Here is a 14,818-nt window from a genome sequence, read left to right as displayed (position 1 = left end):
CGTGTATCGATGGATAAGAATTGGGAAGTATGGGAATATGGCTCTTTATATATTTCCCAAAAAGGGCGGCCTCCGCCCCTTAATCCATCGACACCCGCAAATTAGGCTGGATACCCGGATACCTGCCCCGGAACGAATTACAACCTCTTTATCAGTACAGTAGCAAGCTTCTGCTAAATAAAAACAGAATCACAATAATTATCGAAAAGCTTTGGAGTAGCAAACTAGATATTGAAACAGACCCCGGTAAATTTCTTTATGGACTTGTTATATTACACCGAGTTTCATATGTTTTTCTTTTTTTTAAGTTCGTTTTTTAATGAAAAGTATTTAAAAGTAACTAAAAGTAAAAAACTCAAATATTGTTGAGCTAAAAAATTATCTATAAAACTAAAATGTAAATCACGTTCAGTGATATTCTACAGTTAATAAGAACAAAAAGGTTCGAGTGGGTAAAGTCTAAGTGCTAGTGTTTATGCCTCCTCAATTGGAAAAAGGTACGTTTTTTTGTGGGTATTTATTCTTAATTACGAGAATTGCAAATTCTCGGGGTCTTTTGAGGTTTGGTCCAACTTTGCCCTTTTAATCTTTTTACTAGGATCAATTTGTGATTGCGACAAACTCACTGAATGTATTCTCTTTAAAATATTCCCTGTATTTGCATTACTTGGTGTTTCTACCAAATCGCTCAGTACCGAGTTATTGCTGCTATTACCTGTGACGCTAATTTGCGGCTTCTTAGTTTCCACAGACAAAGAAGAAATTGGCGGCTGGTTTGCACGTTGAGCCGCCATCATCTGAGTTAGCTTTTTGACCAGATCTTTCTCTTCAGTTGTTTGTTTCATCACTACCCTTTGTTCTTGCATCATACTCAACCCATCGTTGAAAAGTCCTGTGGTGTCATTAATTTCCACTTTAAAACCAATGACAAATTCATTGTTTTTATCCCAAATGATCTTGATTTCATCTCCGTCTTGTAAAAGAATTTTTGTACCTTGAATCATCCGACTATTATTCAAATAGCTTACATTAGTTCCCGTGTGGCAATACCAAATATCATCTAAACCTTGTGCCGGAGATTCATTCATACTTTTTCCGACTGCATGTCTTTTCTTGAAAATAAAGCAATGTACTCGTGATAATCTATTATCTTCAATTTTACAGTTACAATCCTCGGATCTCCCGATGAAAAATGGGTTTACACCTTGTTGAATTTCTAGGCTCTCCTGTATAATACTGTCAGGTAAAGGTTGTAAAGTCAAAAACCTGCCGTTTCCCTTTTTTTTCGAGCTCCTGGTATTGGTAGCTTTATTGGAATGCATGATTTTTTGTTCTCGAACGTCTGCTTCGATATTTTTAGGCTGTGTATATCGAATAGGAGGATGGACGGGTATCTTAAATCCTTGGACTCTGTCATCTTGGTCTTCTTGATCCTGTTCCTGAAGTTGTTGCTTTTCCAACTGCAACTTTCTTTGTGCTTTGATAAACTCGTATTGGGCATCGTCCATATTTTCCAATAATTTCTGTTGGGATAAGGATTGCGATAGAGATATTTGCGACATGTCACCATATGATTGTGAACTAAACGGACCCATTTTGATCCAAGGATGATCCAAAGCTTTTGCAGCGGTCAACCTATTGCTTGGATCAACTTGTAACAGTGAATCTATAAAATCTCTAGCTTCTTCAGATATCCGAAAATCCTTCAGGGGCCCTTCATGATAAGAGCCTCTTCCAATTTGTTTATAAAGTTGGTCCTGAGTACTCCCGCTAAAAGGTAAGTGACCAGTCAAAATGACATATACAAGACATCCCATTGACCACATATCCACTAATGAGGAATATTCATTTCTTTCTTCGTATTCGTCAGGAGATGCGGATGAGTCTTTGCCTCTGATAACTTCAGGTGCCACGTATGCTAAGGTACCACAAAACGTTTTCATAAAAGACCCGTTTCCCTGTACTTTTGCCAGACCGAAATCCGTTATCTTTACTAACACAGGATCATCTTGTTCAATAAGAATATTATCGGGCTTTAGGTCACGATGACTGATTCCCATAGAGTGAATGTACTTTACAGCTGTGAGTATCTGTCTAGATATCTCTCTTCCTGCGTCTTCTCCAACAGCACCATGAGCAGCAACAAAATCCATCAAGTCACCGCCAGAAACAAACTCCATCACCATATAGTAACTATCTGCGTCTTCGTAAAATCCTTTCAAACGCACTATTCTTGGATGATTGAGCTTCTGCAGCACTTCCAACTCTCTTGTCACACCATCCATATTACCTATTACTTTACGCTTACTTATAATCTTTACCGCAAATGTTTTACCAGTAGTTCTTTCAATAGCCTTCTTTACTGTGGCAAAGGCACCCTGACCCACCACTTCGTCGATAATCGAAAAATCCCTAAAAATACCAGTTTTATGGGTCATAATAGCCGATGCAGTGGAAGACGCTAGACCCGGGGACGCTATCTTGGACTTGTTTTTTAAGTTAGATCTTATACGGTCAACTTTGTTCTGCTCGAGGTTCTGCCTAAATTTATCATTTATGAAAATAACTAAAGATAGAATATCCGATTCTACACCTACGCCGACGGTTATTTCGTCGCCTTGCGATAATAACTGGTTGCTGTTCTTCTCGGCTTTTTGTCCATTTAACCAGGTGCCGTTAGTAGAAATGTCATTTAGTAGAAGATTACCATCTTCCCCCAGTAAAATTTGAAAATGCTTATTAGATAGCCTAGAGATATTTCCCAAATGATAGTCACATGCAGGATTTCTACCAAATGTCCACACCTTCTTGATAGATCGCTTTTCCTTCAGGATCTGTGAAATATCTGCCGACAAGTCTCTAATTGGAATCTGACCCGTCGTACAAATGATTCTGCACACGATATTTTCGCCGATTTGTTCTTGCGAGAACTTCTCAATCAAAAACCTTTGGGTGGCCTGCGTGGACTGCTGTGTGGGTTGGGTAGTACTTTCCATTTTTATTCGATGTTGTGTAATGCTACCTCTTTTCACTATTCTTCACTATTCTTCACGGCTCTTTATTTCTTTTTTCCCCTCTCCCTGAACCACAGATTTTCAAAATGGTGACGTTGCTACCCTTTATCTTCTGAGCCTTACCTTTACCTGTAGGTATATTCATTTCCATAGTTCCACCCACGGTATTAATTTTTCTGCCAATGTTAACGCGTCGCACTCGTTGCCGTATCAACGCGTTCACACCACATCGCCCACTCAAAATGAAAGGAGATCTATTAGCAAATACGTCTTTCATTGGACACTTTAAAAGCCTTTATATTTTAGTCTACAAAATCAACCATGTTTGTGCATCGATGAAACAAAATATAGTACCAGTACAATGAAAAGCTTACGCAGTAACGGAATAAGTATTCTAATGTGCTTATTTTCCATTATTTATTTTCCGCTATCATAGTGCAGAGGATCACATCCGTCCGAGAATTCGATCTAGAAGGATATGAATCAGTCCAATTAGTGTATATATATATCTTTTAACAGTTTCTGCGATCTACACTAAAATGTTGTACATTTTGGGGTACTATAATAGCCGCCTTTATGTATATTTCGGGTAACGTTTATCCTTTATTTTTATGTGTTCGCTTGAGTAAGCACAGAATAGGATCCCATCAAATGCGATCTAACAATATGGATATCAGTAACTTGACAGTAGATTTTATGCTAGTCCTAAGAAGACATTTTTAGAAAAGAAGAGTATACAAATCTGCAAGAAAATGCTACCAGAAAAAAGGCTATTGACCTCGGGGGACATGAAGTTATGGGAGGAGTCTCAAACGAGAGCCAATTTCACTAAATTTATCATAGATCTGGCTGAATCCGTCAAAGGGCACGAAAATTCACAATACGAAGAGCCAGTATCCGAGCCAATAAGTAGAATGATGAACTTACTTTCGTATATAAGAGATATTATTCAGAAGCATCCAGTAGTGAAGGATGCAAATAGTTCGAGATTTGGTAAAATTGAATTCAGGGATTTTTATGACGAAGTGTCACAGAGTTCCAGGAAATTTTTACGGTCTGAATTTCCTTCTCTTACAGATGAACAGTTGGAACAATTATCCATTTATCTCGACGAATCATGGGGTAATAAAAGAAGAATTGATTATGGTTCAGGACATGAACTAAACTTCATGTGTTTACTTTACGGACTCTATAAATATGGGGTATTCAATCTCTCAAATGATTCGACAAACCTTATACTAAAAGTTTTTATAGAATATCTTAAGATAATGAGAATACTGGAAACTAGATATTGGCTTGAGCCTGCCGGTTCGCATGGTGTTTGGGGACTAGATGATTATCATTTCCTTCCATTTCTATTTGGCGCCTTCCAATTAACTAGCCACAAGCATTTAAAACCAATATCGATTCACAATAATGAGCTTGTAGAAATGTTTGCTAATCGGTATTTGTACTTTGGTTGTATAGACTTCATTAATAAGGTAAAGTCATCTGCCTCCTTAAGATGGCATTCTCCCATGTTAGATGACATCAGCGGTGTAAAGACCTGGTCAAAAGTTGCCGAAGGAATGATAAAAATGTATGAAGCTGAAGTCCTCAGTAAATTGCCCATTATGCAACATTTTTATTTTAGCGATTTTTTACCCTGTCCAGAAGGCGTATCCCCCCCGAGAGGTCATATACATGACGGGACTGATGTGGATGATGAGTGCAACTTTGAAGGTCATGTTCATAGTAATTGGGGAGATTGCTGTGGTATCAAATTACCAAGTGCAATTGCGGCTACCGAGATGAGTAAAAAACATCACAAACCAATACCCTTTGATTAAAAACATGCCCATTTATAAAAATATATCACCGTGTATACACATATGTAGATCACTTACTTTTTCGATCTCTCATCACTAAAATCGTTTGGTGCTTAGATTGGGATTCCATTCTAGCCCAGGTTCTGACATTTTCGTTGCCGTCTCATCTTGTTTCCAAATTTTTATGCTCTTGTCTGCTTCTCCGGTGATCAATCTTAGGCCTGTTTTGTCGAAAGTGCTACACAGAACACTGCGTTCACCTTCTAGAGAGCCTACCATTTCTTTCGTGGCCAATGATTGATATTTATGCCCGGATTTATAGTCATAAAAGGAAAGTATCCCATTATCGCCGCCAGCAAATAATACATCATCTTGATTAATGCTTAAAGTATTGATTATTCCAGTCTTTTCAGACTCAAAATTGGTTAGCAAAGACCCTTCTACTAGTCCCCATGATCTAATATCATCAGTACATGCAGATGCCACCGAGAACTCCTTCGGATGTAACGCAGTAGCTCTCACAGACCTCTTATGATGTGTTAAAACTTTCATCGCTTTCCCGGCAACTACGTCCCACAGCCTTACTGTGGCATCAGTCGATGAACTCACTATTTGAGGGTCCACTGGAGTACATTGTACTTGATTGATTGGACCTTTATGACCAACTAGTGTAATGACAGGTACCCTGGTTCTTATGTCCCAGAGTTTAATAACACTATCTCGGCCTGCAGTAGCTATGAGGTCCAACGTTGGATGTATACTCACGGTACGAACCCCGGATAAGTGTCCATAGTAGTCTCTAATAATCTGGTTTTTTTCTAGGTCCCAGCATTTGACTGTCTTGTCTTCACTGACAGAAAACAAATATGGGTGTCGATCTGAGATAGCAATATCTCTTACTGTCATTACATGCCCTGCTAAAGTGGTTCTCAATTTGCCTGTTGCAAGATCCCACACTTTCATTGTTGTATCATTACTCCCGGTGATAAACCACTCGTTGTTAACGGGATCGATTGCGGCACATCGCACCCATCCAAGATGACCATTGATAACGCGTGAAAGTTTCCATGGTGCGTGCCATTCGGGCTTTTGTGATAATAGCTTTTCATATCTTTTAACTATGAATTCTTCAGAAACTTTTGGTTGGAAAATTTCATCCACAAAAGTTGATGCCTGCGCATTTTGGTCCTTCTTAGTGATTAATTCTTGAGATGTTTTTGGTAAACTTTTAAGTCCATCCTGCGAAGGAACTTTCTCGCTTCCACTACCAGAAGCAGTCAATTTACTCGTATATGTATCATATCGTGCTAATAGAGATTTCCTGTCTTCTATTTCTCTTTGTAAATGGGATGGTAAAGTAGCCATATAAGAAAATTGATTATTCCAACGTATCCTGGAGTAAAACTCGTCTATTTCTCCTAAACTTTCACCTTTGTAATCATCTTCGACCATATTAGTTTATCTTCATGTAATACGATTTCCTGCGTTCTTAGAAATGGTTTAAGCCACGAAGATGTAGTCAATAACTATTGGTAACTTCACATCGAATCTTTTATTGATAGTAAAATTCCAGCTTTTCCGTATTAGATGATTAGGGTATTTCAAGTAATTGCATAACCAATTGAAGGTATATTGAGCTCTAAACGGAGACAGGAACGTTCACCCATATTCTGGACTAAGTAGCCTTTCCTGCTACATTGAACGCTATTTTCTTGCGGACAAATATCAGCTTAGTTGAACAGACGTTTACTAAAGCACCATGAATTTATGTAGTGATTTACGGCCTATCTTGACACTACTGACCGCGTGGACGTCCTACTAATCTTGAGAATACGATACCTATCAGCTGTATTTAATAAATATCTTGTATGAATAAAGAAAGGTATTGTATTTACCACCTATAGTGTTTTAGAACATTTTGGTAATTTGAATACCTATATTTCGAACTCAATAAGGATCACATTATCGGAATACTGTTTTTCATCACCATATTTCGTTTCATTTTTCATTATTGACCACCTCTGAATTGAAAAGGAAACTTTACCTTGTACATTGTTGGCGGATACTAGAGACCCATCCATTGGTAATTATACTGCTCGTCATGGTTAATCTTATTGGATCTTCGAGGGTGGAGCAGAATAATATAAAGAGCATTATCGGATCATCGTATAATCGACTGTACGGCCAGTTTACTTCAGATGAGTTGACTGAAGTAGGAAACTACAAGATTTTAAAACAAATAGGAGAAGGGAGTTTTGGGAAAGTGTATTTAGCGCTCCATAGGCCAACGCATCGTAAAGTGTGCTTAAAGACAAGCGATAAAAATGACCCTAACATCGTCAGAGAAGTATTTTACCACAGACAGTTCGATTTTCCTTATATTACAAAACTTTACGAGGTGATAGTGACAGAATCAAAAGTGTGGATGGCACTAGAATACTGCCCAGGAAAGGAATTATATGATCATTTACTTTCATTGCGTAGATTATCGTTACTGGAATGCGGAGAGTTGTTTGCACAGATTTCAGGTGCTGTTTATTATGCGCATTCTATGCATTGTGTTCATAGGGACCTGAAATTGGAGAACATTCTATTAGACAGAAATGGCAATGCTAAACTAACGGACTTTGGCTTCACAAGGGAGTGCATGACAAAGACAACACTAGAAACAGTTTGCGGTACCACTGTTTATATGGCGCCCGAATTGATCGAGAGAAAGACATATGATGGCTTTAAGATTGATATATGGTCATTGGGAGTAATATTATACACACTTATTACAGGATATTTGCCTTTTGATGATGATGATGAAGTTAAAACTAAATGGAAGATCGTCAATGAAGAACCAAAGTATGATTCCAAGTTTATTCCCGATGATGCTAAAGATTTAATCTCACGACTTTTGGCTAAAAATCCGGGGGAACGTCCATCGTTACCACAGGTTTTGCGCCACCCTTTCTTACAGCCTTATGGTTCAGTGGTCTTAGACCAAACAGAAAAAATTCTGTGCAGACAACGTAGTGGCGGAACTCAGTTCAAAAGTAAATTAGAAAGACGATTGCTGAAGCGTCTTAAACGTTCAGGTGTTGATACACAGGCCATAAAACAATCTATTTTAAAAAAAAAATGCGACTCACTTTCTGGTCTGTGGTTATTACTGTTAGCACAGGGCAAAAAGCAAGAAAACTGTAAATATCCGAAGAGAAGCAGGTCAGTTTTATCAGTGAAAAAAGTCATTGAAAGTGCCACGCATAACGACATTAATAACCTTACCGACGATGTCCTGAAGCCTTCGCTCGAACTTTCCAGGGCTACTTCATTGAGTAAAATGTTGAATAAAGGCTCAGATATTGTAACGTCGATGACTCCAATTAGCAGAAAGAAATCCAAAGATTCATCAAAGATTCTTCATCGAAATTTTTCCACAATATCTTCACAGAGAGTTTATAGTCACTCTATTGCAAGTTCTCCTCCAAAGTCCAGTAATTTTTTACAAAAAGTTTCCAGTTTTTTCAAGTCAAAAAAGAACTCTAATAGCAACAGTAATAGCAGTATCCACACCGGAGTTAGCAATGTCCTAGTGCCAAATAATAGAAGAGCCCCCCCCTCAGAATCTTTTCTAAGAAAAAATGGTAGTTCTCCCCCGAAATCAAGAACTGGTACTGGTACAGCTTCTTTAAAGACAAATTCTAAAGAATCATTGAGAAAAAATGTAGTTAGTACAATAGCATTACGGGACACTAATAATACTACATTAGATAGTAACAAGGCTTATGGGAACACAGTGGAGAGCCTAAAAATAGCCCCAGATGTGTTATTAAACGAACACATCAGAATAGAAGAACCCCGGCTTAAACGTTTTAAATCATCCGTATCAAGTGAAATATCTCAAACTTCAACTGGTAATTATGACAGTGAATCTGTGGAGAATTCTAGGTCCATTTCTTTCGATGGAAAAGTTTCTCCCCCACCGATACGGACCCGACCATTATCAGAGATATCGCAGATTTCTAATGACACTTACATTTCCGAATACTCCACTGATGGTAACAACTCGTCATTTAAGATTTCTGAGACAGTCAAACCGAGCTATATACGAAAAGGCTCAGAGACAACGTCACAATATTCAGCCTCATCCGAGAAAATGACGAATGGATACGGTAGGAAGTTTGTCAGGAGGGATTTAAGCATTATATCGACAGCATCGAGCACTTCTGAGAGAAGCTCAAGAACAGATTCCTTTTACGATATCACAACAGCTGCTCCAGCTATAACTATTGATAATAGAGCGAACAAAAACAACAAGCTGAAGGAGTCCGTTTTGCCCAGATTTGGGACTCAAAGGCCTTGGACAGGCAAGAGGTCGTATCCCACAACCCGGCATGGCAAAAATGCTAGACGCTCGTCCAAGAGAGGGTTGTTCAAGATATCCTCTTCAAATACTGACTCTATTATTCAGGAAGTAAGTTCTTCAGAAGAAGAGGACCACAATGCTCTCTATAGTGAGGGCAAAGGTTTACCAGCACCGGTACTACAAACTAAAGGATTTATAGAAATCGGGTTGAACGAACAGGATGAAGAAGGGGATGACGAATATGCGATCCATACCGATGGAGAATTTTCAATTAAACCCCAGTTTTCAGATGATGTTATTGACAAGCAAAACCGTTTGCCATGTGTGAAAGCTGTTGCAACCAAACGTTCGTTGAGCGAAGGTAGTAATTGGTCTAGTAGCTATCTGGATTCAGAAGGTGTTAGGCCACGCATATCTTCAATGTTAGAGGAAGACGGTGGAGATTCTGCGGCATATGTGCCAGATATTATTGGTGATAAAGAAGCCAAGAGAGTACCATGAGGGAGTTTAATATATATACGTATATATGTATACATATTGAGGATCTGTAAAAAGTCTAAGAAAAGAACGCTTTTTCTTTTATAATCAGAGCTTACTAAAAAATAACGTATATAAACATATGATGAAGTTCAGCTAAAGCAATACCTTTGAAAGTTTATTTAGTTATCCAATTGTGGCAGGTTTATCGCGAGGCGGAACTATACACGGTATTGTTCGTAGGGCGATGAGAAAAAGTAACACTTTTTGAAGTAAATTACTACCTTTTTTACAAAAAATACTGAATTTACATGTTCAAAAATGCGAATGTTTTTCTTTGCTGCACAAAAAAGCGAAGGTAGAAGACTTATGATGTAAGCATGGATGAGGTTAAACGACTAGTTTGGAATGGAGAGCTTAATGTGCTGGTGTCTATCGATCCTTCATTTTTGATGAAAGGAAGTCCGAGAGAAATAGCGGTTCTACGAATAAGAGTGCCAAGAGAAACTTATTTAATCAATTACATGCCCTTCATTTGGAAAAAGATTAAAAACTTCCTTTCCTTTGACCCATTAAATGATAACGAGAAGTATTTCTGGTTTGAACATAACAAGATACCTATTTCATGGAATTATCCAGTTGGTGTCTTGTTTGATGGCTTACTTGGAAGAAGCAGTACTTTTGCCACCACTTTTGAGGATCAGCTAAAAGATGAGATCACCATTTTAAGAATTCGCTTGGTCATGGGAGATTCGCCGCCACCAACCATAATTCCTATCACAATTAGCAAAACGCAAGTCGAGAAGTACTGGTTCCACCAGTGGAAACAAGTCTGTTTTATTTTAAATGGCTCATCGAAGGGTATCATGTCTTTGTCAGTGAACGAATCTCGAAAATTTTGGAGCAGTATCATTACGAGAAACTTCCATGATTTTATTGAGATTTCGAGTAAGATAAGCACATCAAGGCCACGACATATACCGATCATCGTTCAGATCTTCAAGGCTTCAGGAATTTCTAGGATCTCTCAACCTACTATCCGCATGACTGGAGTCAATCCTACGTTAAAGGATATCGAAGAAGATGTTTTTAACACTGACGAAGGAATGAGCGCCAATAATTGCATAGTAATTTGCCAAGGAATTGAGATTCCTTGGGAAATAGTGTTGTGTGATTTGTATTTTAAATTGCGGAGTTTTGATGGATTTTTGTACATAACCCTTGTTTCTATAAAAAACAATGACAAAGCTCTCCCTGAGCTCTAAGAGCTGCTATATATGCGTTTAAAAATAACTTTAACATACCATAGAAGCCAATTTGGTTATCAAGAACAGAATTACAGTTATACTACTATTGTAAGATTTTCTACTCTCTTTCTACCAAATTTGCTAATGCTATTAAATAATCTTTGTCATGGGATATGGACACGAGAAATTCATGAGCGGAGAAGAATTTTTCATAACTTTTCGAAAACCGCTGATATTTTGGATACTTTTCTTCAAACATCTTATCAAACTGAAGTTTTGGCACGCCCTCATCGTTTTGTGTTTTGTACAGCATTTTCGCATATAGTACCTGAGCAGGAGGTAGGTCATCCTTTGAAGTACAGCAGGACAATGCCTTGAATGAACATTCTTTCAAAGCCCAAATACCCGCCATATACTCATGCAATCGTGGATTTGAGCGGTTTTCTTCGATGAGAAGATTACTAAGATAACATCGTTCCTTCTCATGCATGAATTTTTGAGTAATTTTATCGAAGGTCAAACGGGTACGCGGGTCAAATGGAGAATGCTTCTCTAACAGGTGAGCAAACCTTGGCAAATATACGATGTCTACACCTACACCTACTATCTTACGCCCAATATTTGCCAATTCAAAGTTCATTTTTAGACACACGCAAACCTTGTACTTAACAAAAAAAGATTCATCAGAAAACAATAATCCTGTAGGGTTAACTTCCAGTTTATATTACACACTTCAAAAGAAACTACCTATTCTTTTACTGTTGTTCTCGATCAACTTTTTAAGATATGGCACGTACATAGGTATATAGGCTCAGATGTTGTGATTTTTTTCTTCGATGAAATTTCTTCTTTTGGAAATATTCCCGTTTAAGAGGTTACTCATGACGCAATAATGCGCCTATTCGTCGATCGGGTATAACTGCTTAGGGTCCGGTTACCCTTTTTTTACCCCAATTTTTAAATTTCGGCGGTTATTTTCTGCCCTCTCGTAGTCAAGATATAAAAGAATGATCCTTCAGGTAATGAAACTATCAAGATTCTAGATTCTATCTACCAAATAGCGTTTGAACACACAAACATATACACACATATATAAACATCGCAGAAATGTCAACAACTTTGGCAGCAACAGCAAAATTTAAGAACTTGCTCCTGAATCTACATACCCACTGTATTGGGCTACACGTCAATGATGTGACACCTAGAGTGTACATTAAGTTGGTGATACGGCATCTCCTACAAATATCCGGATCTAACGCTGCTCACCCTAAGCAAAGAAGAAGAGCCCAGGTTTTATTAGTAACACTGTTTGTGTCTGGTGCGACACTTTTATCAGGTGTAACCTATGGTGCTTTCAGATTCATTTCAAAATGTTATAAATTCTACAAGTACCCGTGGAAGAGAAAGAATAGAAGAACCCTGATAAGGAGAACAAGATCACAGATGCAATTAGATAGCGGTGCAAGAATAATGTATATTCCTGAAGTGGAACTACTCGATCGTAAGAGCTCCGACAACAGCAAATTTATGAACGCTATAGATAAGAAGAAAAGGAAAAGAATCTTTATTCCTCCAAAGGATGACGATATATATGAGCATGACAAGTTCCTTTTTAAAAATGTAGAATTAGAGAGAACCAGGAATTCGCAGTTATTTTACTCGAAGTTCTTAAATCAAATGAACGTTCTGTCCAGGATCTTGATTCCAACAGTATTTGATAAAAACTCACTTCTTTTAACGGCACAAATATTCTTTCTAGTAATGAGGACCTGGCTCTCTTTGCTTGTGGCCAAGTTGGATGGACATATAGTCAAAAATATAATTGCTGGCAGAGGAAAAAGCTTTCTATGGGACTTGGGGTGTTGGTTTTTAATTGCCGTTCCTGCCTCTTATACCAATAGTGCTATTAAAGTACTTCAAAGAAAGTTGAGTCTAAACTTTAGGGTGAACTTAACACGTTACATTCATGATATGTATCTGGATAAAAGGCTGACATTTTACAAATTAATTTTTGATGCAAAGGCATCCAATTCAGTTATTAAGAATATCGATAATTCAATTACTAATGACGTTTCAAAGTTTTGCGATGCAACATGCTCCGTTTTTGCAAATATTGCAAAGCCAGTTATTGATCTAATATTTTTTTCAATTTATTTACGTGATAATTTGGGCACTGTTGGAGTGGCAGGTATATTTGTTAATTATTTTATTACAGGCTTTATATTGAGAAGATATACGCCACCATTGGGCAAATTGGCAAACGAAAGATCTGCTTCTGATGGTGATTACTACAATTATCATTTGAATATGATTAACAACAGTGAAGAGATCGCATTCTATCAAGGAACTGCCGTAGAAAGGACGAAAGTTAAAGAACTGTATGACGTTCTAATGGATAAAATGTTATTAGTTGATAAATGCAAATTTGGCTATAACATGCTCGAAGATTATGTGTTAAAATATACATGGTCGGGTTTAGGTTACGTTTTTGCCTCCATCCCCATCGTTATGTCTACATTAGCAACTGGTATCAATTCGGAGGAAAAAAATATGAAGGAATTCATAGTCAATAAAAGGTTGATGTTGTCGCTCGCAGACGCAGGCTCTAGGTTAATGCACTCAATAAAGGATATTTCACAATTGACTGGATATACAAATAGAATTTTTACTCTGCTCTCCGTTTTGCACCGGGTTCACTCTCTAAATTTTAATTATGGAGCTGTTCCTTCAATATTATCGGTAAGTAAGGAAAATGGTTCCAAAAATTCAAATTTGTTACTCAATACGGATAACCCACAAGATGCTATCCGTGGCACTATCCAAAGTAATTTCAACGGTATCAGATTGGAAAATATAGACGTAATTATTCCATCGGTGAGAGCAAGTGAAGGCATAAAACTAATCACCAAGCTTACTTTTCAGATTCCTCTACATATTGATCCCATAACTTCAAAGTCTAATTCAATACAAGATTTATCTGAGGCAAATGACATAAAGTTACCATTTTTGCAGGGCTCTGGCTCAAGCCTGTTAATATTGGGGCCCAATGGGTGTGGTAAAAGTTCTATTCAGCGAATTATAGCGGAAATCTGGCCAGTATACAACAAAAATGGATTACTGTCAATTCCTCCGGAAAATAACATCTTTTTTATTCCTCAGAAACCATACTTTAGTAGAGGCGGAACTTTAAGAGACCAAATTATATATCCCATGTCTTCTGATGAATTCTTTGACAGAGGCTTCAAGGACAAGGAGCTAGTTCAGATATTAGTGGAAGTTAAACTAGATTATCTCTTGAAAAGAGCCGTTGGTTTAACCTATTTAGACGCTGTTGCCGATTGGAAGGATTTACTAAGTGGTGGTGAAAAGCAAAGAGTAAATTTTGCTAGAATCATGTTTCATAAACCATTATACGTAGTATTGGATGAAGCTACGAACGCAATAAGTGTCGACATGGAAGATTATTTGTTCAATCTTCTGAAGCGATACAGATTCAATTTCATATCCATATCACAAAGACCAACATTGATAAAATATCATGAAATGCTGTTAGAGATCGGTGAGAATCGGGATGGTAAATGGCAATTACAGGCAGTCGGTACAGATGAAGCAATCACATCAATTGACAACGAAATAGAAGAGTTAGAGAAGAAGTTAGAGAAAGTAAAAGACTGGGAGGACGAGAGAGAGAAACTGCGAAAAAAGCTCGAAATCATTTAAAACCAAGGTGTAAGACAGAAAGATTTTACATATAACGTACGTAATTCCTGTACTTTTTATATTAGATTTTATTCTGGGATGTTTGACACACAGCTTGGACCTTGCCGGACGGATATCATTTATTAATCAAGAAGAAAATCAAACCATACTTTGCCTATTTTACAGTGTTTGACCTTGCCAATTGGTATATACGTATAT

General features: G+C 37.7%; 7 protein-coding genes across 7 annotated transcripts; 4 read left to right on the top strand and 3 right to left on the bottom strand.

Moving 5' to 3' along the window:
• Window positions 1-527: 527 nt before the first annotated feature.
• Window positions 528-2,996, bottom strand: RAD53 (serine/threonine/tyrosine protein kinase RAD53; the record flags this gene model as incomplete). Its single annotated transcript, XM_056222325.1, has 1 exon — window positions 528-2,996. The coding sequence occupies one exon, from the start codon at window positions 2,994-2,996 to the stop codon at window positions 528-530; it is 2,469 nt and encodes an 822-aa protein (XP_056082028.1).
• A 770-nt stretch (window positions 2,997-3,766) lies between these two features.
• On the top strand, window positions 3,767-4,843 carry RRD2 (peptidylprolyl isomerase RRD2; the record flags this gene model as incomplete). The annotated part of the gene is made up of 1 exon (XM_056222324.1): window positions 3,767-4,843. One exon carries the CDS (start codon window positions 3,767-3,769, stop codon window positions 4,841-4,843), a length of 1,077 nt encoding a protein of 358 aa, XP_056082027.1.
• A 75-nt stretch (window positions 4,844-4,918) lies between these two features.
• PRP46 (mRNA splicing protein PRP46) lies at window positions 4,919-6,274 on the bottom strand (the record flags this gene model as incomplete). Its single annotated transcript, XM_056222323.1, has 1 exon — window positions 4,919-6,274. The coding sequence occupies one exon, from the start codon at window positions 6,272-6,274 to the stop codon at window positions 4,919-4,921; it is 1,356 nt and encodes a 451-aa protein (XP_056082026.1).
• Window positions 6,275-6,923: 649 nt separating this feature from the next.
• Window positions 6,924-9,677, top strand: SMKI06G2620 (non-specific serine/threonine protein kinase; the record flags this gene model as incomplete). Its single annotated transcript, XM_056222322.1, has 1 exon — window positions 6,924-9,677. One exon carries the CDS (start codon window positions 6,924-6,926, stop codon window positions 9,675-9,677), a length of 2,754 nt encoding a protein of 917 aa, XP_056082025.1.
• Window positions 9,678-10,033: 356 nt separating this feature from the next.
• On the top strand, window positions 10,034-10,918 carry ATG5 (Atg5p; the record flags this gene model as incomplete). Its single annotated transcript, XM_056222321.1, has 1 exon — window positions 10,034-10,918. One exon carries the CDS (start codon window positions 10,034-10,036, stop codon window positions 10,916-10,918), a length of 885 nt encoding a protein of 294 aa, XP_056082024.1.
• Window positions 10,919-11,018: 100 nt separating this feature from the next.
• On the bottom strand, window positions 11,019-11,540 carry PPT2 (holo-[acyl-carrier-protein] synthase; the record flags this gene model as incomplete). Its single annotated transcript, XM_056222320.1, has 1 exon — window positions 11,019-11,540. One exon carries the CDS (start codon window positions 11,538-11,540, stop codon window positions 11,019-11,021), a length of 522 nt encoding a protein of 173 aa, XP_056082023.1.
• A 467-nt stretch (window positions 11,541-12,007) lies between these two features.
• Window positions 12,008-14,620, top strand: PXA1 (ATP-binding cassette long-chain fatty acid transporter PXA1; the record flags this gene model as incomplete). The annotated part of the gene is made up of 1 exon (XM_056222318.1): window positions 12,008-14,620. The coding sequence occupies one exon, from the start codon at window positions 12,008-12,010 to the stop codon at window positions 14,618-14,620; it is 2,613 nt and encodes an 870-aa protein (XP_056082022.1).
• Between the last annotated feature and the right edge of the window lie 198 nt (window positions 14,621-14,818).

This window comes from Saccharomyces mikatae, assembly GCF_947241705.1.
Source record: "Saccharomyces mikatae IFO 1815 strain IFO1815 genome assembly, chromosome: 6".
NCBI classification, from domain to species: Eukaryota; Fungi; Ascomycota; class Saccharomycetes; order Saccharomycetales; family Saccharomycetaceae; genus Saccharomyces; species Saccharomyces mikatae.
Note: the sequence above shows the minus strand (reverse complement) of the source record. Positions and strands in the feature narration are given on the sequence as shown.